We start from the raw sequence: 17728 nt of genomic DNA, 5'->3' as shown, positions 1-17728 counted from the left end.
AAGGGATATTCCAAACCATATGGCACCATGCTCAGCATATAAAGCTGAGGGAAGAAGAAGGAAGTGGGGGATGTTTGGAGTGATGGCATTTGTCTTCCTAAATAATTGTTATGCATGATGGAAATGGGTGAACACCTGCCTGCCCATGGGAAGCAGTGACCAAATTCCTTGTTTTACTTTGCTTGCACATGTAGTTTTTGCTTTTTGTATTAAACTGTCTCTATCTAAACCCATGAGTTTTCTCAGTTTTACCCTTTTGATTCTCTCCTCCATTCTACCAGGGGAAAGTGAAGGAGCAGTTGTGTGAGGCTTAGTTCCCAGTTGGGCTTACACCACACAGAGTTGCATGCTGTGTTACTGTCACTCTATAAGTTTTTTCTACAGATCTGTCCAACTGTTTTCAAGACTTCACTTACTACAAGTGTATGCCTATCTTAAATTTTGTCTACTCCTAGCATTGGTGGGTTGGACCTGGCAGCCAGCCCTTTGTTCACTCCACCCTACCCTTAGTGCAAAGAATTGGAAAGACAAGAGCAAGAAAACTCATAGATTGAGATAAACATCTTACTAAGATGAAGGAAGAAAGAAAGCAAAAAAAGTAATCCAAAGACAACCACGTGCCACCTCCTATAAGCATACTAACACACAGCCAGTCTCTGAACAATGACTACCTTCCCCAAACTCCCATCCACTCAGATTTTTTTGCTAAGCATGACATCATATAGCATGATATATCACTTTGATCAAGCCAGGTCAGCAGTTCAGGTTATGTCCCTTCTTATTCACGCCCAGTCTAGTCATTGGGCGCACCACAGTGAGAAAACAGAAAGACTAGATACTATGCAAGTACTGTTCAACAATAGCCAGAACACTGTTTTAGTCACAGATCAAAAACACAGCACCATACCAGCTACAGTGAAGAAAGTTAACTCCATCTCAGCCAGATGCAGTACAGCAATGTACAGCTAAAGTCAAATTTGCATGCCTAAATGCCAAGCTTTATCTTCACTAGGAAAATATGTTCCCATACTTACTTCAGATCTAAATTAGTGTTTAAATTTGGGGGTGAGGCCACAAAACCAGTTTAGGTTGATTCAAAACTCACCTCCAACTATCCTCCTTTTGCACCATCAATATTAGTGCTGGTGCAGACACAAAATTGAGCAGTTTGAGAGTTGATATAGCTAAAAACTGATTATTTAAGGAATAAAACAGCTGACCATCTGATCACAGGAACACTAGACAAGGAAGAAATAAATAAACATTATTGCAGATCTAGTTTGGCTTAAACTATTAAAGGGCAACACTTACATCACTTATAAACAAGTTAAGACATGTTTGCATTTATTCCCCTTACAAGTCCATTGACTTATGTGAGTCTTTACATACCATCAATGCTACGGAAATCCAGTAAGTATGTCTTGCTATCCACCTGATACAACTGTAGACTCATTTTGGAATAGGTACTTGTCACTGGATTCTTGCTTCGAACACGCAGATAGTATGGATTTACAACCTAGTACACAAGAGATTTGACTTAGTAACTAGAACTGTTTTAGAAACACTGCACATTGTTTTTCTTATTTCAACTCACTGGTGTAATCAAGTGATTTCAGGTTTACCTGTCAGAGTTTTTTTGTTTAACCAACAAAAACACACCCCAAACAAAACACCCCACTTAACATATTCCCAGAGAGCCCCAGTAGAAAGATTAAACACATTAGCAAGATTATTCCTATCAGCATAAATAGCCACCCCCTGTTGGGGGTTGGGTTTTTTTTTTCTTTTACTTGTTGTCTGTGGAATTTTTCCCATTGACTTGCTAAGAAACATCGATGACTGGGTACTTGAGGTGGGGGAGGGGGAACCCCTCTGGTTTTTGGGAGTTTTTATCGAAGGGAGGGGTACATCATGAGATTAAAAAGAGGGAAAAGGAAGATTGGGGGGGTGGGGTGGGCAGTTGCTCTCTCTCACACGCTCTTGGCTTCGGAGAAAAAGGGTCGCTGTTACCACTGCCATAGCCCAGCCAGGAGCTGCCACCTTCTTCTACTGCTGAACCCTGCACCCTTGCCCTGCTAGGATGCCCTGCCATTTTAGCTTGCTGTTTCTGAGAGTCCTGCTAAAGCACTAGAACCAACAGTGCCCCAGAGTTCGTGAAGCAAAACCTCTCTTTTCCATCCCTTCCAGTCTTAGACACAGTAACCATTACCACGTGCTCCCCAAGCTCGTGCTACAGTGCCTCCTACAGCCGAGCAGGGATCATCACACTTGCCCTGTCCACCAGGAGCCTGGCAGCGCTTCCTGCCAGCTGTGACAGTAACTGCACCAAAGAGGAAAGTGTCCGCGGCCAAAAGGACTGTTACTAGGTTCCTGGTTGTGTTTGTTATTAATTCCATAGTTGTTATTGTTTTGTTTGCCTTGTTATACATACTAGTAAAAAATTATTATTCCTATCCCCATATCTTTGCCTAAAAGTCTGTTAATTTCAAAATTATACTAATTCAGAAGGAGAAGAGTTACAGTAATTTCACGATTACAAACCGCACCTGATTATAAACCACACTTCCAGGGTGTCAGCAATGTTGAGGTCTTTGTCAATATATAAGCTGCACCCGATTATAAGTCTCACTTTCGTTCGTAGTGAACTTTCACAAAGTTACCAATTAGTAACAGAATCACAGGATCACGGGGCTTACTGGGAGGTGCCGACCTTGGAAACATTATTTCCAAGTGAAAAAAGACACAGACAATAGCTGCGGCAGTGTAACCTGCAAGTTTTATTTACAAGCGGAAAAAGACACAAACAATAGTGTGGTCATTTTGCAAGCATTTCCAACGGATCTGCGCTGCCTTTAAACAGCCGCTCAACCACGTGGGCAGGCAGCCGAGCTCCAAGCGGAGCCGCTCATCAGCGCGAGCAAGGCCACCCGCTCATCCACGCCAACCCGGCCACCCCGCTCATCCACGCCAGCCCAGCCACCCCGCTCATCCTCGCGAGCATGGTCCAGCCCCCCCGCTCATCCTCGCCAGCACGGCCCAACCCCACCGCTCATCCGCACGAGCACGGCCAGCCGTGCAGCCACACAAGACTGAAAACACTTTAAAAAATGTAGAGAAATATCACGCACTTTGATCAAACTTTTAAACAGCTTCATTTTTCATTCATCAGCCACTTCATAAGTGACTTCATCTTCCATGAAACCTTCGAACTCTTCATCCTCCATATCGGAAATCAGCAGTTGGTCTATGGGGGCATCCAGCAAACCCGAACCCACATTGCCCATATCTTCACCATCAGTCATCAGTTTCGGTACTCTTGATGGCATTGCTGGTCAGTCCAGGAACAATGTCAACCTTCGCGAACCCTCGGATGATAGTTGTGGCAGTTACTTTACCCTAGGCATCCAGTATCCACTTGCAGACAGCAGCATAACTTGCTCAGCGCAGCCTCCCAGTCTTGGTGTAGGAATGGTCTCCTTCCACCATCCAGTTTTCCCACAGAAGTCGCAGTTTAGCCTTGAAGGAACGAATAATGCTTATGTCCAGAGGTTGCACTTCTTTGGTCAAACCACCTGGTATTACAGCAAGCTCTGAGTTCATCTTTTTCACCATGGCTTTCACGCTTTCGGTTTTGTGCGCACGCATGGAATCGAAAATCAGCAGTCCCGGCAGCGGATGAAAGAAGCCACCCGGTCTGTGAGCATAAATTTCCATTAGACAAGTCCGCATTACCTGTTCATCCATCCAGCCTTTTGGATTCACTGCAACATCTATTCCCTTTGGAAATTTGTCTTTAGGGAACTTTTTTCTTTTAAAAATCACCATTGGGCGTAATTTCTGCCCATCTGACGAAACGCCGAGGACGACTGTAAATGACGTCTTTTCGTTCCCTGTGGTTCTTATCAGTACCGTCGATGTTCCGGTTTGCTCCATGGTTCACGTCAGCGGCATATCGAATGTCAGGGGGACTTCGTCCATGTTGATTATACAATGTGGTTGTATATTTTTTTCAGAGATCTTGCTTTTGCAGTAAATCCAGAAGGTGGATAGCTTTTCCTTGTAGTCCGCCGGCAACTGCTGAAACACGGTTGTATGGATAGAGAGCTGACATCGTTTCATTAAACAGAAGCACCAAGACGGTCCTGCTTTAAATTGTTCTATATGCAATTCATTTGCAATCGCTTTGGCTTGTATCCAAACGACGACAGTAGATAAGCTTCGGCCAGCTGCGCTTTGCTCAGAAATCCAGCGGTGAAGTCTGTCTTCCAGCCCTGGCCACCTTGCTTTACGGCCGCAGAAACTCTTCTTTGTCTTTGTAAGACGAAGTTCGTCCTCCTGCTGTCTCCACCTGCGTACCATGCATTCATTAATGCTGAATTCTCTAGCTGCAGGTCTATTCCCATGTTCTTTTGCATAGTTGATCGCTTTCAATTTAAACTCGGCGTCGTATGCTAGTGTCCTCTCCGTAGCCATGCCGAGGTAACTCATTGAGATAACTCATCCTGATAACACCCCCCGCCCCTCAGTAACGCCATCATCCACAGGCAGGCAAGAAGCTGTTCTCTGATTGGTTCATCATCGGAACAATGGGAAACCATCGATTTCAAACCATTTTTGCTCAGGACAGGACCGGCCCGGTACAAGGTAAGGGTAGATCTCACATTTTGGTTAATATATTAGCCACTCTGGATTACTAGCCACACTTCCGGGTTTGAACCAAAGCTTAAGTCAAAATTATGTGGCTTATAATCGTGAAATTACTGTACATTTGCCATTTCAAGGAAGGGCCCTGCTTTCCCTAGCAGATACCTGTCTTTCAAACCAAGACATTCTCCTAAACCCTTCCTGCAGAGCAAACAGAAATTGTCAGTACAGGCACACAAGACTATTTTCCATAGCACAGAAGAGTGCAGTTTCCTACTTCAAGTTTATGTAATTACACAGCTCAAACAAAAATTTACTGTTTTCTGCTGTAAAGAGCTTTTATTCTTTACCTTCCATTCATAATCCAGTTGTTTAATTGCTCGACAAACTTCAGCCATGATATCATTTGGTCTACTCTGACTCCGTATTCCCAAGTGCCACTTCGCTCTTCTTACACCTTGGTGTTTTGACTTCTGTGGATTCAGCTCATCAAGAGTATGGCGGGGACGTGGTGCTTCAGCTACTAAGAATGGCACTCTTTCAGGATGAGGTCGAGACAGATTGTGATCATCAAGAAAAGAATCCGGTGGGCTTGTAGCCAAGTAGAAGTCTTTGGCCTCATTCATTATTCTTCTATTATCTATAATGAGGTGATAAGCAACCACTAAAGGGTCCTGATGATTTTGGTTGTACAGACAACTTAGCACTTCTTCTTCGGTGCATTCAAACTTCTCACATACTTCTTTTAAGGCTTCATCATCAATCATGGTAGAACTATATGATGGGTCTTCAGGAAACAGGTACTTGGGAAGGTCCTGCTTAAACCATTCATGTTCTCTAGATTTAAAAATAAAATCTGAGTATATATATGCAAAGTGAGACTTTTTGTTATGACTTATTTTAAAAATCAAATTATTGTTACTCTATACAAAAAAGATCAACAGTTGTCAGTACAAGTCCCCTTCTGTGAAACACAACAGTACATAATGAAAAGCAATCATTTTCTTCACAAGATTTTGCTAGACATTTTGCAGGAGACTGAAAAATGCCTTTCCTCTAAGGGTTTCAACTACCTGATCAGGGATAATATCTTTGTATAAGTCAACCAGTTTTTTATAGAAATAGTTGTGGTTTTGGCATTGGGTTTGTAGTTGGCAGTAAAAAGAAAAACAATTTTCATTTTGAGATATTTTCAACTGAAATTTGTATGCTACCCAATCAAAACTGTCCATCCCCAAGTACATACATAAGAATACATAACAAATTAAAGAAATCCTGATACTGAATAGTTTTTTTGGTAGATGTTTGAATAATGAAGTCACGTGCTCCCCACACCCAACAAGTTGCCTATGAGTTTTCCACTCAGAAAAACCCCTTGTTGTCTCTTCAAACCTTAAAGAGTTGAGGGAAGGGTATGGAAGAGTTGATCTGTACCTCTTTACAAGTGTATCCATAGGCTAAGAGTGAAAAAGAAATATATAGAATGTTGGGGGTTGGTTTTTCCCCTTTTCTGTCTGTGGAATTTTCCCCACTGTCATGCTAAGAAATGGTTGGCTAGGCCCTAGCACAGATGACATGGAGACAGGGGAAGGGGAAAGACTCCCTGTCCCTTTTTTTGAGTTTTCTCTCGAAGGGTGGGGGGGGTTGCACTCTCCATCTAAGGGAGGAGTTCCTGCCTTTCCTGGCAAATACAGTCATTTCACAACTATAAGGCGCACCCTTTTGACTAAAATTTTCCCCCGAACCCGGAAGTGCACCTTATAGTCCGGTGCGCCTTATATAATGCACAAAGTTGCTAAATTTGCCAACCCGCCAGTGCGAGTCGCAATGGGGGGGCGGTGCTGCGGGAGCGTCAAGTCGCGAGGGGGGGCAGGAGCGGGTGACTGCAACTGGCAGGAGCTGCGCGGGGAGGGAGGGAGCCAGCGCCCACCCCGGTTCAGGCGCGGGGGGAACAAGAAGCCGAGCTGCGTCAGCCAGCGCCGGGCGGGAGGGTCTGGGACCGCGGCAACTGCGGTTGCCGGGCAGGGGAAGCCAGGACCCACGGCCGCACGGTGGTAGCCAGTCGGTGCCGGGGTCTGCGGCACGGGGAGAGTACCTGGGGCTGCATTTAAAGGCTATGCCAATCAGTGAAAAATGTTTGCAAATTGAGTACCTGCCAGTAATTCGTTACTTTGTTGCATGCGGCGCAGCTCCTAGTTGCAAAAAAAAAAGTGCGAGTCGTGAGCCGAGCCACGAGGGGCGGTGGGAGCGGGCAGCCCCTGGCCAGCAGCAGGCACACAGGGAGAGAGGGAGCGGGTAGCCCCCGGCCAACAACAGCCGCACAGCGAGAGAGGGAGCGGGCAGCCCCCGGCCAACAGGAGTCACATGGGGAGAGAGGGAGCAGGCAACCCCCAGCCAGCAGGAGCCGCACAGGGGGAGAGGGAGTGGGCAGCACCGTGCTGCCCCGAGTCACAGATGGTCCCAAGCTGCAGCCGCCCCGAGCTGCCCTGAACCGCAGCAACCCCGAGGTGTGAACTGTGGCTGCCCTGAGCCCAGCCTCGCCAGTCAGGGGCAGGTGGGAGTGCCGGGCCCTGCGCACGGGGAGGGCACTTGGGGTTGCATTTAAAGGCTACACCAATCTGTGAAAAATGTTTGCAAATTGAGCACTTGCCAGTAAACTCCACGATCGCGGGATTCCGTTACTAATTAGTTACTTGTTGTGCGCAGCACGGATCTTTGCTGCAAAAAAAAGTGCGCCTTATAGTCCGGTGCGCCATATGGTCGTGAAATTACTGTACCTGTCTTTCAAACCAGGACAGATTTTGGCACCCAGCATGTGGGGCCTGAGGGCATTGAGAGGAAAGGGTGAAAAAAGAATAACAGTTCTTGAATTACCTAAGTTTTTGTGATAGGTGGCATCATGTTGTCCAGCTTACCCTGGTTCAGGCTCCGCGTGGTCACAGCTATATCTCCCCCATTTGCAGACCCGTATTTGAACATGGGTCCTATCACTAAGGCTGCTGTGGCTATTATCCAGTTCATTTTGTGGGTTGATAAGGTGAGGAGTTAATGTATTTTTAACTTTCTCTGGAAGGCGGGTACATGGATTCAAGGCTATCACACTAACTGAGTGTTTTTGGGGTTACTTTAATAATGGTACCTACTGTGAGGGAATGACACCATGGAAAATTTTCTCCCAATCCTTTACCCAGTTTCTTGGGTTTACTCCACAAGTTTTTGAAGGGTTCAAATCTCCTCTAAACGCTAATAATATCATACAGTGGCTGATGTTGCTGATAGGCCTGTTTTATTTAGCATTCAGAGATAAGGAGAGATTGACTTGGATAACAAACCTACCCCAGGAAATAGGGATGCTGCCGCAGAGACTGACCCTGCCCCACAGAAATGAACCACCCGGAGTGGGTGGGGGTTCTAGTGAAAGCGATACGTGACATGGGCCAGATGCTGAAGGACTACAGTAATTTCACGAATACAAGCCGCAGCAATTTGACAAAAATTTTGGTGGAAACCCGGAAGTGCGGCTAATACACGGAGGCGGCTAATATGTGAATAATTTTCTGACATTTACAACCCCAGACGTGCCAGTCAGGGCGCTGAGCCAAGCACCTGCCAGTAAAAGCCGGCATTTCGCGATTGTTACAGTGTTACTCTGTTGCCCTGGTTCCCTGCAGGCAGCACGGGGGGTGGGGAGAGAGGCAGGAGAGCTCTCTTCTTCCCTCTGCCGGAGCCCGGGGGAGAGACGGGGGGGCCCCGCGCCGCCATTGCCGCGGCCCGGAGAGGAGGGGGGGAGCTTGCGCCGCCATTGCCGCGGCTCGGGGAGGAGGAGGGGGGCTCTGCCCCCACCCTCTGCCACCGTGGCGGGAGCAGGGGGTGCTCTGTGCCCGGTCGGCGCCGCGGCGTGAGCAGGGCGCGCTCTCCGTGCCCGGCCAGCGCTGCGGTGGGAGCAGGGTTGGGGCGAGCGAACCCAGAGGCGGTGGCCAGTCACGAGCGGCACCATCAAGCTGGGCCACCTGGCCCCGTCAGCAGCCCCTAGCAGGCCGAGCCTGCACAGCCTTAGTTGAGCCAGTAAACCCCCCGCCATGCCGCGGTTCTGTTACTAATTGGCAACTTTGTTGCACGCGGGTCCTCGCTGCGAACAACAGAGCGGCTTATATTCAGGTGCGGCTTATTTATGGACAAAGAACGAAATATTTGCCAACACCCAGAGATGCGGCTTATACTCAGTGCGGCTTGTATTTGTGAATTTACTGTACCTTTCCCCAGCTGGTGAGAAAACCCCCCCCTTGCCTTAAAGAGGGAGTGTCTGATGGTGCAGCAGTGGAACCCCCAGATGTTACATCTGTCCAGGTTCCAGTTGAACTGCAAGAGAACACACAACCAGCAGCAGTCACCCCTGTAGAAACTAGAAAGTCTAAGATGAAAACAAGGCACCTAGATAATGAGGATCAGAAAGCAGGGCCCTCACAAGTAGCAGGGGAGCCAGAAGTTGAGATCGTCACCGAGTCCCTGTTGTATGAAAGTCTCCATAATCTGCGAAAAGACATTGTACGACGGGGCCATGAGGCTTTTACAACTTGGTTACTTCGGGACCTTATGGGTACAGGCATGCAACTGGATGGTACTGAGGCAAGGAATTTGGGATCCATGACCCAGGACTCAGGTGTGGATCAGGTATTCCTAAGGGAGTCGGGCCACCTTTCCCTCTGGGAGTGGCTTTTAATGAGTGTAAGAGAGAGGTTTGTCCACAGAGAGAGAATGCAGAAACACCATCATGGAATGTGCTGGAAGACCCTTGAGGAAGGAATTCAACAGCTGAGAGAAGTGGCAGTATTGGACATACTCTTTGGGAGGTGCAGATAGCATGATAATGACCCTGCAAGGTCAGGTGTACAAGGCAGATGTTGTAGAATCTGGAAAAGCTAGGACCATCTCAATATACCATCTTTATTGCAACAATTAATGCTGATAACAACCAAGACACAATGGGTTCTGTTGCTAACAAGCTCAGAAATTTTGAGAATATGATCAATGGCCCAATACAGGCTGTGGTTAAGGAACTCAAAGACAAGTTTAAGGAGGAGATGAGGGAGATAAGGGAAGAGGTGAGGAAGATCAATGCAGCACCAGTGCAAGTCACAGACCCCAAAGTTAGAGGCCAACATCACCCAGTTGGGGAGAGAGGGTACTCCCCTGGTTCTTTCTGCATGACCACGGGGAAGACATAAGAAGGTGGGATGGGAAACCCACTTCTGTCCTGGCAGCACAGGTGCGTCAACTAACTGATGGAGCTCTGCTAAAGGGAAGGTAGCCTCAACCTCCCATGACCAAGGTGCTGGGTATTACAGAAGGGAGGATGATCTGTCAGACCCACTTGAAGGAACCTTCACTATGTATGCCCAGGAAGGAAATTATAACCAGGGCTAGAGGGGCCCTGCCTTTAGCCAGGGAGAGGCATGGGAAAACGGGGTCTTTTGGACAATGTGCATCTGATGGTCTGGCACATCAGAGTCACAGAAACATAGGGCACTAGTTGATACTGGCTCACAGTGTACCCTGATACCATCAGGACATGTGGGGGAAGACCCTGTTTCCATTGCTGGGGTGACGGGGCGATTGTAGGAATTTACTCTGCTGGAGGCTGAGGTGAGCCTGACTGGGAAGGAGTGGCAAAAACATCCAATTGTGACTGGCCCAGGGGCTCCACGTATTCTAGGCATAGACTTCCTCAGGAACAGCTGTTACAGAGACCCAAAGGGACTCAGGTGGGCTTTTGGAACAGCTGCTGTAGAGGCAGAGGGCATTAAGCAGTTGAACACCTTGCCTGGATTATCAGAAAACCCATCTGCAGTGGGACAAGTAAAGGTGAAAGCGCAACAATTAACAATTGCCACCTTCATGGTGCAACACCGGCAATACCGGACAAATCGAGATGCCGTGATCCCCATCTACAAGATTATCCATAAGCTGGAGAGCCAAGGGGTGGTCAGCAAAAACCACTCACCCTTCAACAGTCCAATCTGACCTGTGCACAAGTCTGACGGAGAATGGACATTGACTGTGGACTATCGGGCCTTGAATGAAGTGACTCCACTGCTGAACGCTGCCGTGTCAGACATGATGGAACTCCAGGACAAGCTGGAGTCCAAGGCAGCAAAGTGGTACACCACCATTGACACCATCAATGCATTTTTCTCCATTCCTCTGGCAGTACAGTGCAGGTCTCACTTTGCTTTCATCTGGAGGGGTGTCAAGTAAACATGGAACCGACTGCCCAGAGGAGGAAACACAGCCCCACCATCTGCCATGGACTGATCCAGGCTGCACTGGAAAAGGGTGAAGCATTGGAAACCCGAATCGCCCTGGGATTTTAGAGATAATTACAAACTGCCCAGAAGGTGAAGATTTTGGTCTCGCCGATGATGAGGAGCAAGAACAAGTGACCCAGGCTGAAGAAGCCCCACCGTATAACCAACTGGCAGCAGATGAAACACGCTATGCTCTTTTCACCAATGGTTCCTGCCTCATTGTGGAGATGAACTGAAAGTGGAAAGCAGCCGCATTGAGCCCCACACAACAGGTTGCACAAGCTACCGAAGGAGAAGGTGGGTCAAGACAACTTGCTGAACTCAAAGCTGTTCAGCTGGCCCTGGACATTGCTGAAAGAGTGACGTGACCAAAGCTCTACCTTTACACTGATTCATGGATGGTAGGCAGTGCTCTGTGGGGTGTGCCTGAAAGGTGGAAAAAGGCTACCTGTCAATGTTGGGGAAAACCTATCTGGGCTGCTGATGAGTGGAAAGACATTGCCACTCGGGTAGAGAAGCTACCTGTAAAAGTCCATCATGTGGATGCCCGTGTTCCCAAGAGTTTGGTTAATGAGGAGCACCGACACATAGAGCACATAGATCAGGCTGCAAAGATAGAGGTGTCACGGATAGATTTAGATTGTCAACACAAGGGAGAACTGTTCCTGGTTCGATGGGTCCATGATGCCTCAGGTCATCAGGGAAGAGATGCCACCTCTACGTGGGCACGAGACCGAGGGGTGGATCTAACCATGGACAGTATTTTTCAGGTTATCCATGACTGCGACACATGTACTGCCGTCAAGCAAGCCAAGCGGTTGGAGCCCCTCTGGTATGGGGGGCGGTGGTCCAAATATAAGCACTGAGAAGCCTGGTAGATTAACTACATCTCACTGCCTCAAACCCGCCAAGGCAAGTTCTATGTGCTACCATGGTGGAAACCACCACCGGATGGTTGGAGACCTACCCAGTGCCTCATGCCACTGCTCAGAACACCATCTTGGGCCTTGAAAAACAAGTCCTTTGGAGGCATGGTACCCCTGAGAGAATTGAGTCAGGCAACGGGACCCATTTCAAGAACAGCCTTCTAAGCACCTGGGCTAGAGAACATGGCATTGAGTGGGTGTACCATATTCGCTACCATGCAACAGTGGCTGGGAAAGTTGAACGGTTCAATGGTCTGCTTAAAACCACATTAAAGGCACTGGGTAGGGGGACTTTTAACAACTGGGAGATTAATCTACCAAAGGCCACATGGTTAGTGAACACCTGAGGTTCCACTAACTGAGCAGGCCCTGTCCAATCTGAGCCCTTGGGAGCACCAGATGGAGATAAGGTTCCCGTGGTACACATGAGAGTTATGCTAGGGAAAACTGTTTGGGTGAACTCTGCCTCCAGCAAAGACAATCCCATCCGTGGGGTTGTTTTCACTCAAGGACCAGGTTGCACCTTGTGGGTGATGCAAAAGGATAGAGAGACCCGATGCATACCCCAAGGAGACCTTGTTTTAGGGTGAACTACCTATGATACTGTGGCTGTATCTGTAACTGCATGTATGTATATAATTTAAAGGTTTTTATTTGATGTACCATGTTGGTATGGGAAAAATTTGGGGTGGATAATGTTGGGGGTTGTTTTTTTCCCTTTTTTCTCTGTGGAATTTTCCCCATTGTCATGCTAAGAAACTGTTGGTTAGGCCCTAGCACGGATGACTAGTGACAGGGGGAGGGGAGAAACTCCCTGTCCCTTTTTTGGAGTTGTCTCTTGAAGGGTGGGGAGGAAGAGGGAGAAAACAGAGAGATCAGGGGGGCAGGTAAAGGAGAGGTGGGGGCAGTTGTGCTCTCTCTTTCGCTCATGGAGTCAGAGGAAGACAGCCAGTGCTGCTACCTACCATACCCCCCACCATCCCAATGCCGGGAGCCACATTCTCTGCTGTTGAACACTGCAATGCTGCCTTCACGCGTCAGCCTGCTATCTCCAAGCACTCTGCTGAGCACCGCAACCTATACCGTGGGTGGAGGGGTCTCTTCTCCATCCCTCTCCCACCTGGGATGCCGCCGCCATTGCCCCAGCCCTCACACAGCTGCACAGGATCTGCCCTGCCCCCACCACCAGTACCTGAGCACAAAGGGTGTCTGCAGCAGAAGGACTGGAACTGAGTTGCTATTCTGTTTATTGTTAATTTCATAGCTCTTTATGTTTTTGTTTGTCTTGTTAGATATATTAGTAAAGAACTGTTATTCCTATACCCATATCTTTACCTGAGAGCCCTCTAATTCCAAAATTGTAATAATTTGGAGGGAGGCTGGTTTGCACTCTCAATCTCAGGGAGGGGCTTCTGCCTTTCTTGGCAAATACTTGTCTTTCAAACCAGGACAAAGAAGGAGCCAAATACTTGGGTTGTCCAATCATATGAAAAAACAATAGCTTTGTGCGCCTAGAGTAAGCTGTTTAACTAGTCAAAAGATACAGCATGATGCTAATTTTAGAAGTATTCTTATATAGCGTGAAAAGTTGGAACAGATTTAAGAGCAGTTATATTGATCAAGTTCTAGTCATTATGAGCCTGAGAACATGCCTCAGCACAACTGCATTGAGCAAAACGTACTTTCATCATAAGAAAGCAATTAACTTACAAGTAGAAAAGGTTTTTCCTATATGACTATAAAGCACAGCTCTAGCTGAATAACTGAATATTTTGTTATTATTTGTTACAGTGGGTTCCTTGTTTTGCATGCACATATCACTAGAAAAATTAAGGTAGTCAATAAACTCAAAAGTTTATCCTTTAAACTGAGATGATGTCTCATAACTAACAAGACAAAATTGTTTAGGATTCAAAAAGAACGCTGAGCAGGTGAATTTCTGCACTTGTGAGTCAGGTACGAACGGTGTGGGGTTTCCTGCCTCATTAACTGGCTGCTTATGAGAGGCAGTTGGGGAGCGCGGCAAACAGGAGCAGGCAAACAGGGACATGGCACGTCTCTGGGGGCGTGGCATGGCGGTTTGCACGGCAGTTCGCACAGGCAGGACAAGCAGGCAGGGCTTCAGGTTTTTCTTTCAAGTAAGACTTGCTGTGTGTTGTCTACAGTGTTCCTGTTGGCTGGTAGGTGTTAGAGTTTCTGTTGGTAATGGTTTTTAGATGATCAAAAACTGCAGTTAGTACAAGTGCATGCAACCAAGTGGAACCCTCCAAAAAGGATGTGTCTGTACAGACTCATTCCTGCCCAGAGTGTTTGAGTTTATCAGTGGTTTCAGGGGTGTAAGGGTCGGTCCAAAGATTGCCTGATCTGCCTCACAATCATCGTCAGAGACTGAGACACTGAGATCCCTACCACTCACTTTGGGCAGGAGCCACCGAGTCTGGCCAAGGCGGATGCTTGCCAATGGACTGTGTTCGGGTGTGTGCTGTACTGTCACGATACACTTCGTTCAAGCAGACGCAGGCTGAACCGTACTTTCTGCACCTGAGCAATAGGCCTCACACACAATAGTCCATAAATCTTCCCACCCTTTGGCTGGAGGCCATTCGCCTTGAAAACTGAATATAAAAATGATTACTTTCTGAAGAGACTCTGAGATCTCTCTCTCCCCACGGATGGAAGACATCAACGGATGATCCGAGGACGTCCCATCTGTTGGTAGTTATTCCCCCTATTCTCTCTCTCTCTCTCTCTCTACTTCATCATCTTTATCTCTCTCCCTCTCACCATTACCCCAAAACTGAGTTGTTGGCCCTCAATAAACTGCTTTACTGCTTGCTGCTGAACAAAACCTTAGTTTCTTGCTGCTGTCTTTTGCACCAGGTGGTCAAACGAACCATCATGACCCCCACTCAGGTTGTGTGGACCGTGACATTTTAAATGGTGTAGTCGGACAGGTTTTCTGACAGACAGAAGGATTGTTGGTTGTGTGTAGTCTGTTATACAAGCCTAGGTGAAAAAGCATCCCTACACTCGTTTGATGGTTCTGTCTTCAGAAATTCATAAAAGACCTATTGGTGCAAAAGGCACGATTGTGTTGTTCTCATTCTTTACTCTGTGTGTTATATTGACCTTCCTTGAAGTTAGGAAAGACGCTTCACAGACCGTGATATTCCTCTCAGAGTGAGAGGTGTCTGTGCAAGTTTTGTGTGTTATATTGACCTTCCTTGAAGTCAGGAAGGGCACTGTGCAGTTGTGGTATTCCCCTCAGAGCGAGGGGTGACTATGCAAGTTTTGTTGTTGTTATTGTTGTTGCTGTTGTTGTTGTTGTTGTTGGTTTTGACTGCTTGGAACCGCGAAAAGACATACTGTTTGTGTAACTAAGGTAGTACCTCCCAAGCAGGGTGGTCTCTTCACCTACTCAGGGAAGAGAGAGGCTGAACACTAGGAAGGTTGTGTTTGTAACTGTTGACCTCCCTGGGTAGTTTTACATTCCTCCCCGTAAAATGACTGAAAATCATAGTACAAAAGATTAGGCTGTATTTTACACTCTGTTATCTAAATATAATGCCAGACTCCCCCAAGGGGAGGAAGAGTGGGCACACAATAACTAGTTTAATCTAGATAATGTGATTGATAAGATATGTTCTTTGCAACATTAAATAAAATTCAAATTTGGCCAAAATAAGACCACTCTCTGTTCAGTTTTAGGAGCCTGCCTTACGGCAGCTATAGAAACTCACTCTAGGCGAAGAAGTGAGGAAAAAACAATTACAGTAATTTCATGACTATAAGGAGCACCTTTTTGACTAAAATTTTGGTCCGAACCCAAAAGTACGCCTTATAGTGCTGTGCACCTTATATAATGTACAGAGTTGTGAAATTTGCCAACCCAGAAGTGCGAGTCGTGAACCGAGCCGCAAGGGGGGGCGGGACCGGGTAGCCCCCAGCCAGCAGAAGCCGCACGGGGAGGGAGGGAGAGGGTGGCCCCACGCCGCCCTGAGCCGAGGATGGCCCAGACCAAGGGTGACCCCGAGTCGAGGATGGTCCCGCCCCACGCCACCCCCTAGCCAAGGGTGGCCCCGCGTGGTTGCAGTGCCGGGGCCAGCGGGGCCATAGCTGATAGGGGCAGGTGGGGCCGCGGTGCTGGGTGAAGCGGGGCTGCAGCCAATAGGGGCAGGTGGGGTCGGCTGGTCGCAGTTGATAGGGGCAGGCAGAGCAAGCGGGGCCACGGCCAGCATGGGCAGGCGAGGCCAGCGGGGCTGCGGCCAGCATGGACAGGCGGGGCTGCGGCTCCGGGGCTGGCAGGGCCACAGCCAATAGGGGCAAACGGGGCCGTGGGACCACAGCCGATAGGGGCAGGCAGGGCCAGCAGGGCCATGGCCAACACGGGCAGGCGCAGCCAGCGGGGCTGCGGCCAGCACAGGCAGGCGGGGCCATGGTGCCATGGTCAGCAGGGCCACAGCCAATAGAGGCAGGCGGGGCCACAGACGATAGGGGCAAGCGGGGTCGCAGTGCCCGGGCTGACGGGGCCGCGGCCGATAGGGGCAGGCGGGGTTGTGGTGCCACCGCTGGCAGGGGGAGGCGGGGCCGCGGCTCCGGGGCCAGCGGGGTCGCAACCAATAGGTGCAGGCCAGACCGCGGCCATCAGCCGTGTGGGGGGAGCCGGCAGTGGATCCTTGCTGCAAAAAAAAAGTGAGCCTTATAGTCCGGTGTTCCTTATGGTTGTGAAATTACTGTATTGTCTCTCTACAAAATTTAGTGGAAATTTTGCAAAAACAATTAGATGAAGAAAGGAATGAGATTCATGTTTTAAGGGATGAGAATAATTTTTTTAAAGCCTCCCTAAGACAAGAACATACCCAAACATTGAAACACACTGACTCACCAAAAGAAACAGAGGAGAAGGAAATTAATCAAATAAATCCTCAAAAAAAACTAACTCTGATGAGAAATCATCGGGAACATTGCTGCCCTAGCTTGAAACCCGCAATTAAAACAGAATTCAATTGTATCAATGATGAGCATTTTCACCCACAAGTAACCACTAAAAAAATCCTGTTCACTGCTACTGAATTATCAGAACAAGCAAAAAGTGGGTACTGGGGACATGCGGTTTTCTTAAAAACGGGAGACCAACTTATCTCATGGTCCCTAACTCAGCATGCAGCTTATTGGGCAGGGGGACTTAACCCCTTGTAAAGGAAAGACCCTGTAGCTTTAATTGGTACCCCCTACCAACTCATAGAAAACTTTCACAAAGTTGCCTGTTTGCAAATTACACTTGAAATAAAATTCACTGCTGGCTATAAATCACCAGTGCAATTACCTGTAAATATAAAACAACGCCCGCTTCCCTCTGGTGGCAAAGAAGGGATCAAACCTGTTATACAGGATTTGCAAGACCAAGGAGCAATAATTAATACTCATTCTCCTTTTAACTCTCTTGTGTGGCCAGTCCAGAAACCCAAACCTGACAATGTGGCTGTTTATCAATATATTGATGGTTTCCCTGCAGGAGGAGGCGAAATAGAAGTAGTGGGGGATACCCAACAAAAAATAATCTCCCATTTGGAAAGCTTTAATTTGCAAATTTCCCCAGAGAAAATTCAAAAGCCTTCTCAGAAAGTGAAGTTTTTGAACACAGCCACCACTGGGACCCTCCCCACTGACAGGGTGGCCCAGAGCTACTCGGTAAGGGAATGGTATGAACTGATAGAGCATTACTGTAACACCTTCTCAGTGACAAAAGGAGTTGTAAAAAATCTGACAATTCAAGAAACTGAGAGCTTGGCTGGTAGCCAAAACAAACCTGCCTCAGTAATCACAGTAGCCTCTTCTTTTTCCCCCAAATTA

At 47.8% G+C, this 17728-nt stretch overlaps 1 protein-coding gene across 10 annotated transcripts in view; it reads right to left on the bottom strand.

The window, feature by feature from the left end:
- LOC117005077 (5'-AMP-activated protein kinase catalytic subunit alpha-1-like) overlaps positions 1-17728 on the bottom strand; it is a 70909-nt gene that overhangs the window by 5258 nt on the left and 47923 nt on the right. For 9 of the 10 annotated variants that reach the window (XM_033076316.1, XM_033076318.1, XM_033076320.1 and 6 more), the window contains 2 exons: positions 4995-5481; positions 1390-1516 (listed from right to left, as the gene is read on the bottom strand). In XM_033076316.1, coding sequence (XP_032932207.1) covers positions 1390-1516; positions 4995-5481 — 614 coding nt within the window. Of the gene's footprint in view, positions 1-1389; positions 1517-4994; positions 5482-17728 lie in introns of those variants that run through there. The other variant, XM_033076325.1, reaches the window with a different exon arrangement.

This window comes from Catharus ustulatus, chromosome W, assembly GCF_009819885.2.
Source record: "Catharus ustulatus isolate bCatUst1 chromosome W, bCatUst1.pri.v2, whole genome shotgun sequence".
NCBI lineage: Eukaryota > Metazoa > Chordata > Aves > Passeriformes > Turdidae > Catharus > Catharus ustulatus.
Note: the sequence above shows the minus strand (reverse complement) of the source record. Positions and strands in the feature narration are given on the sequence as shown.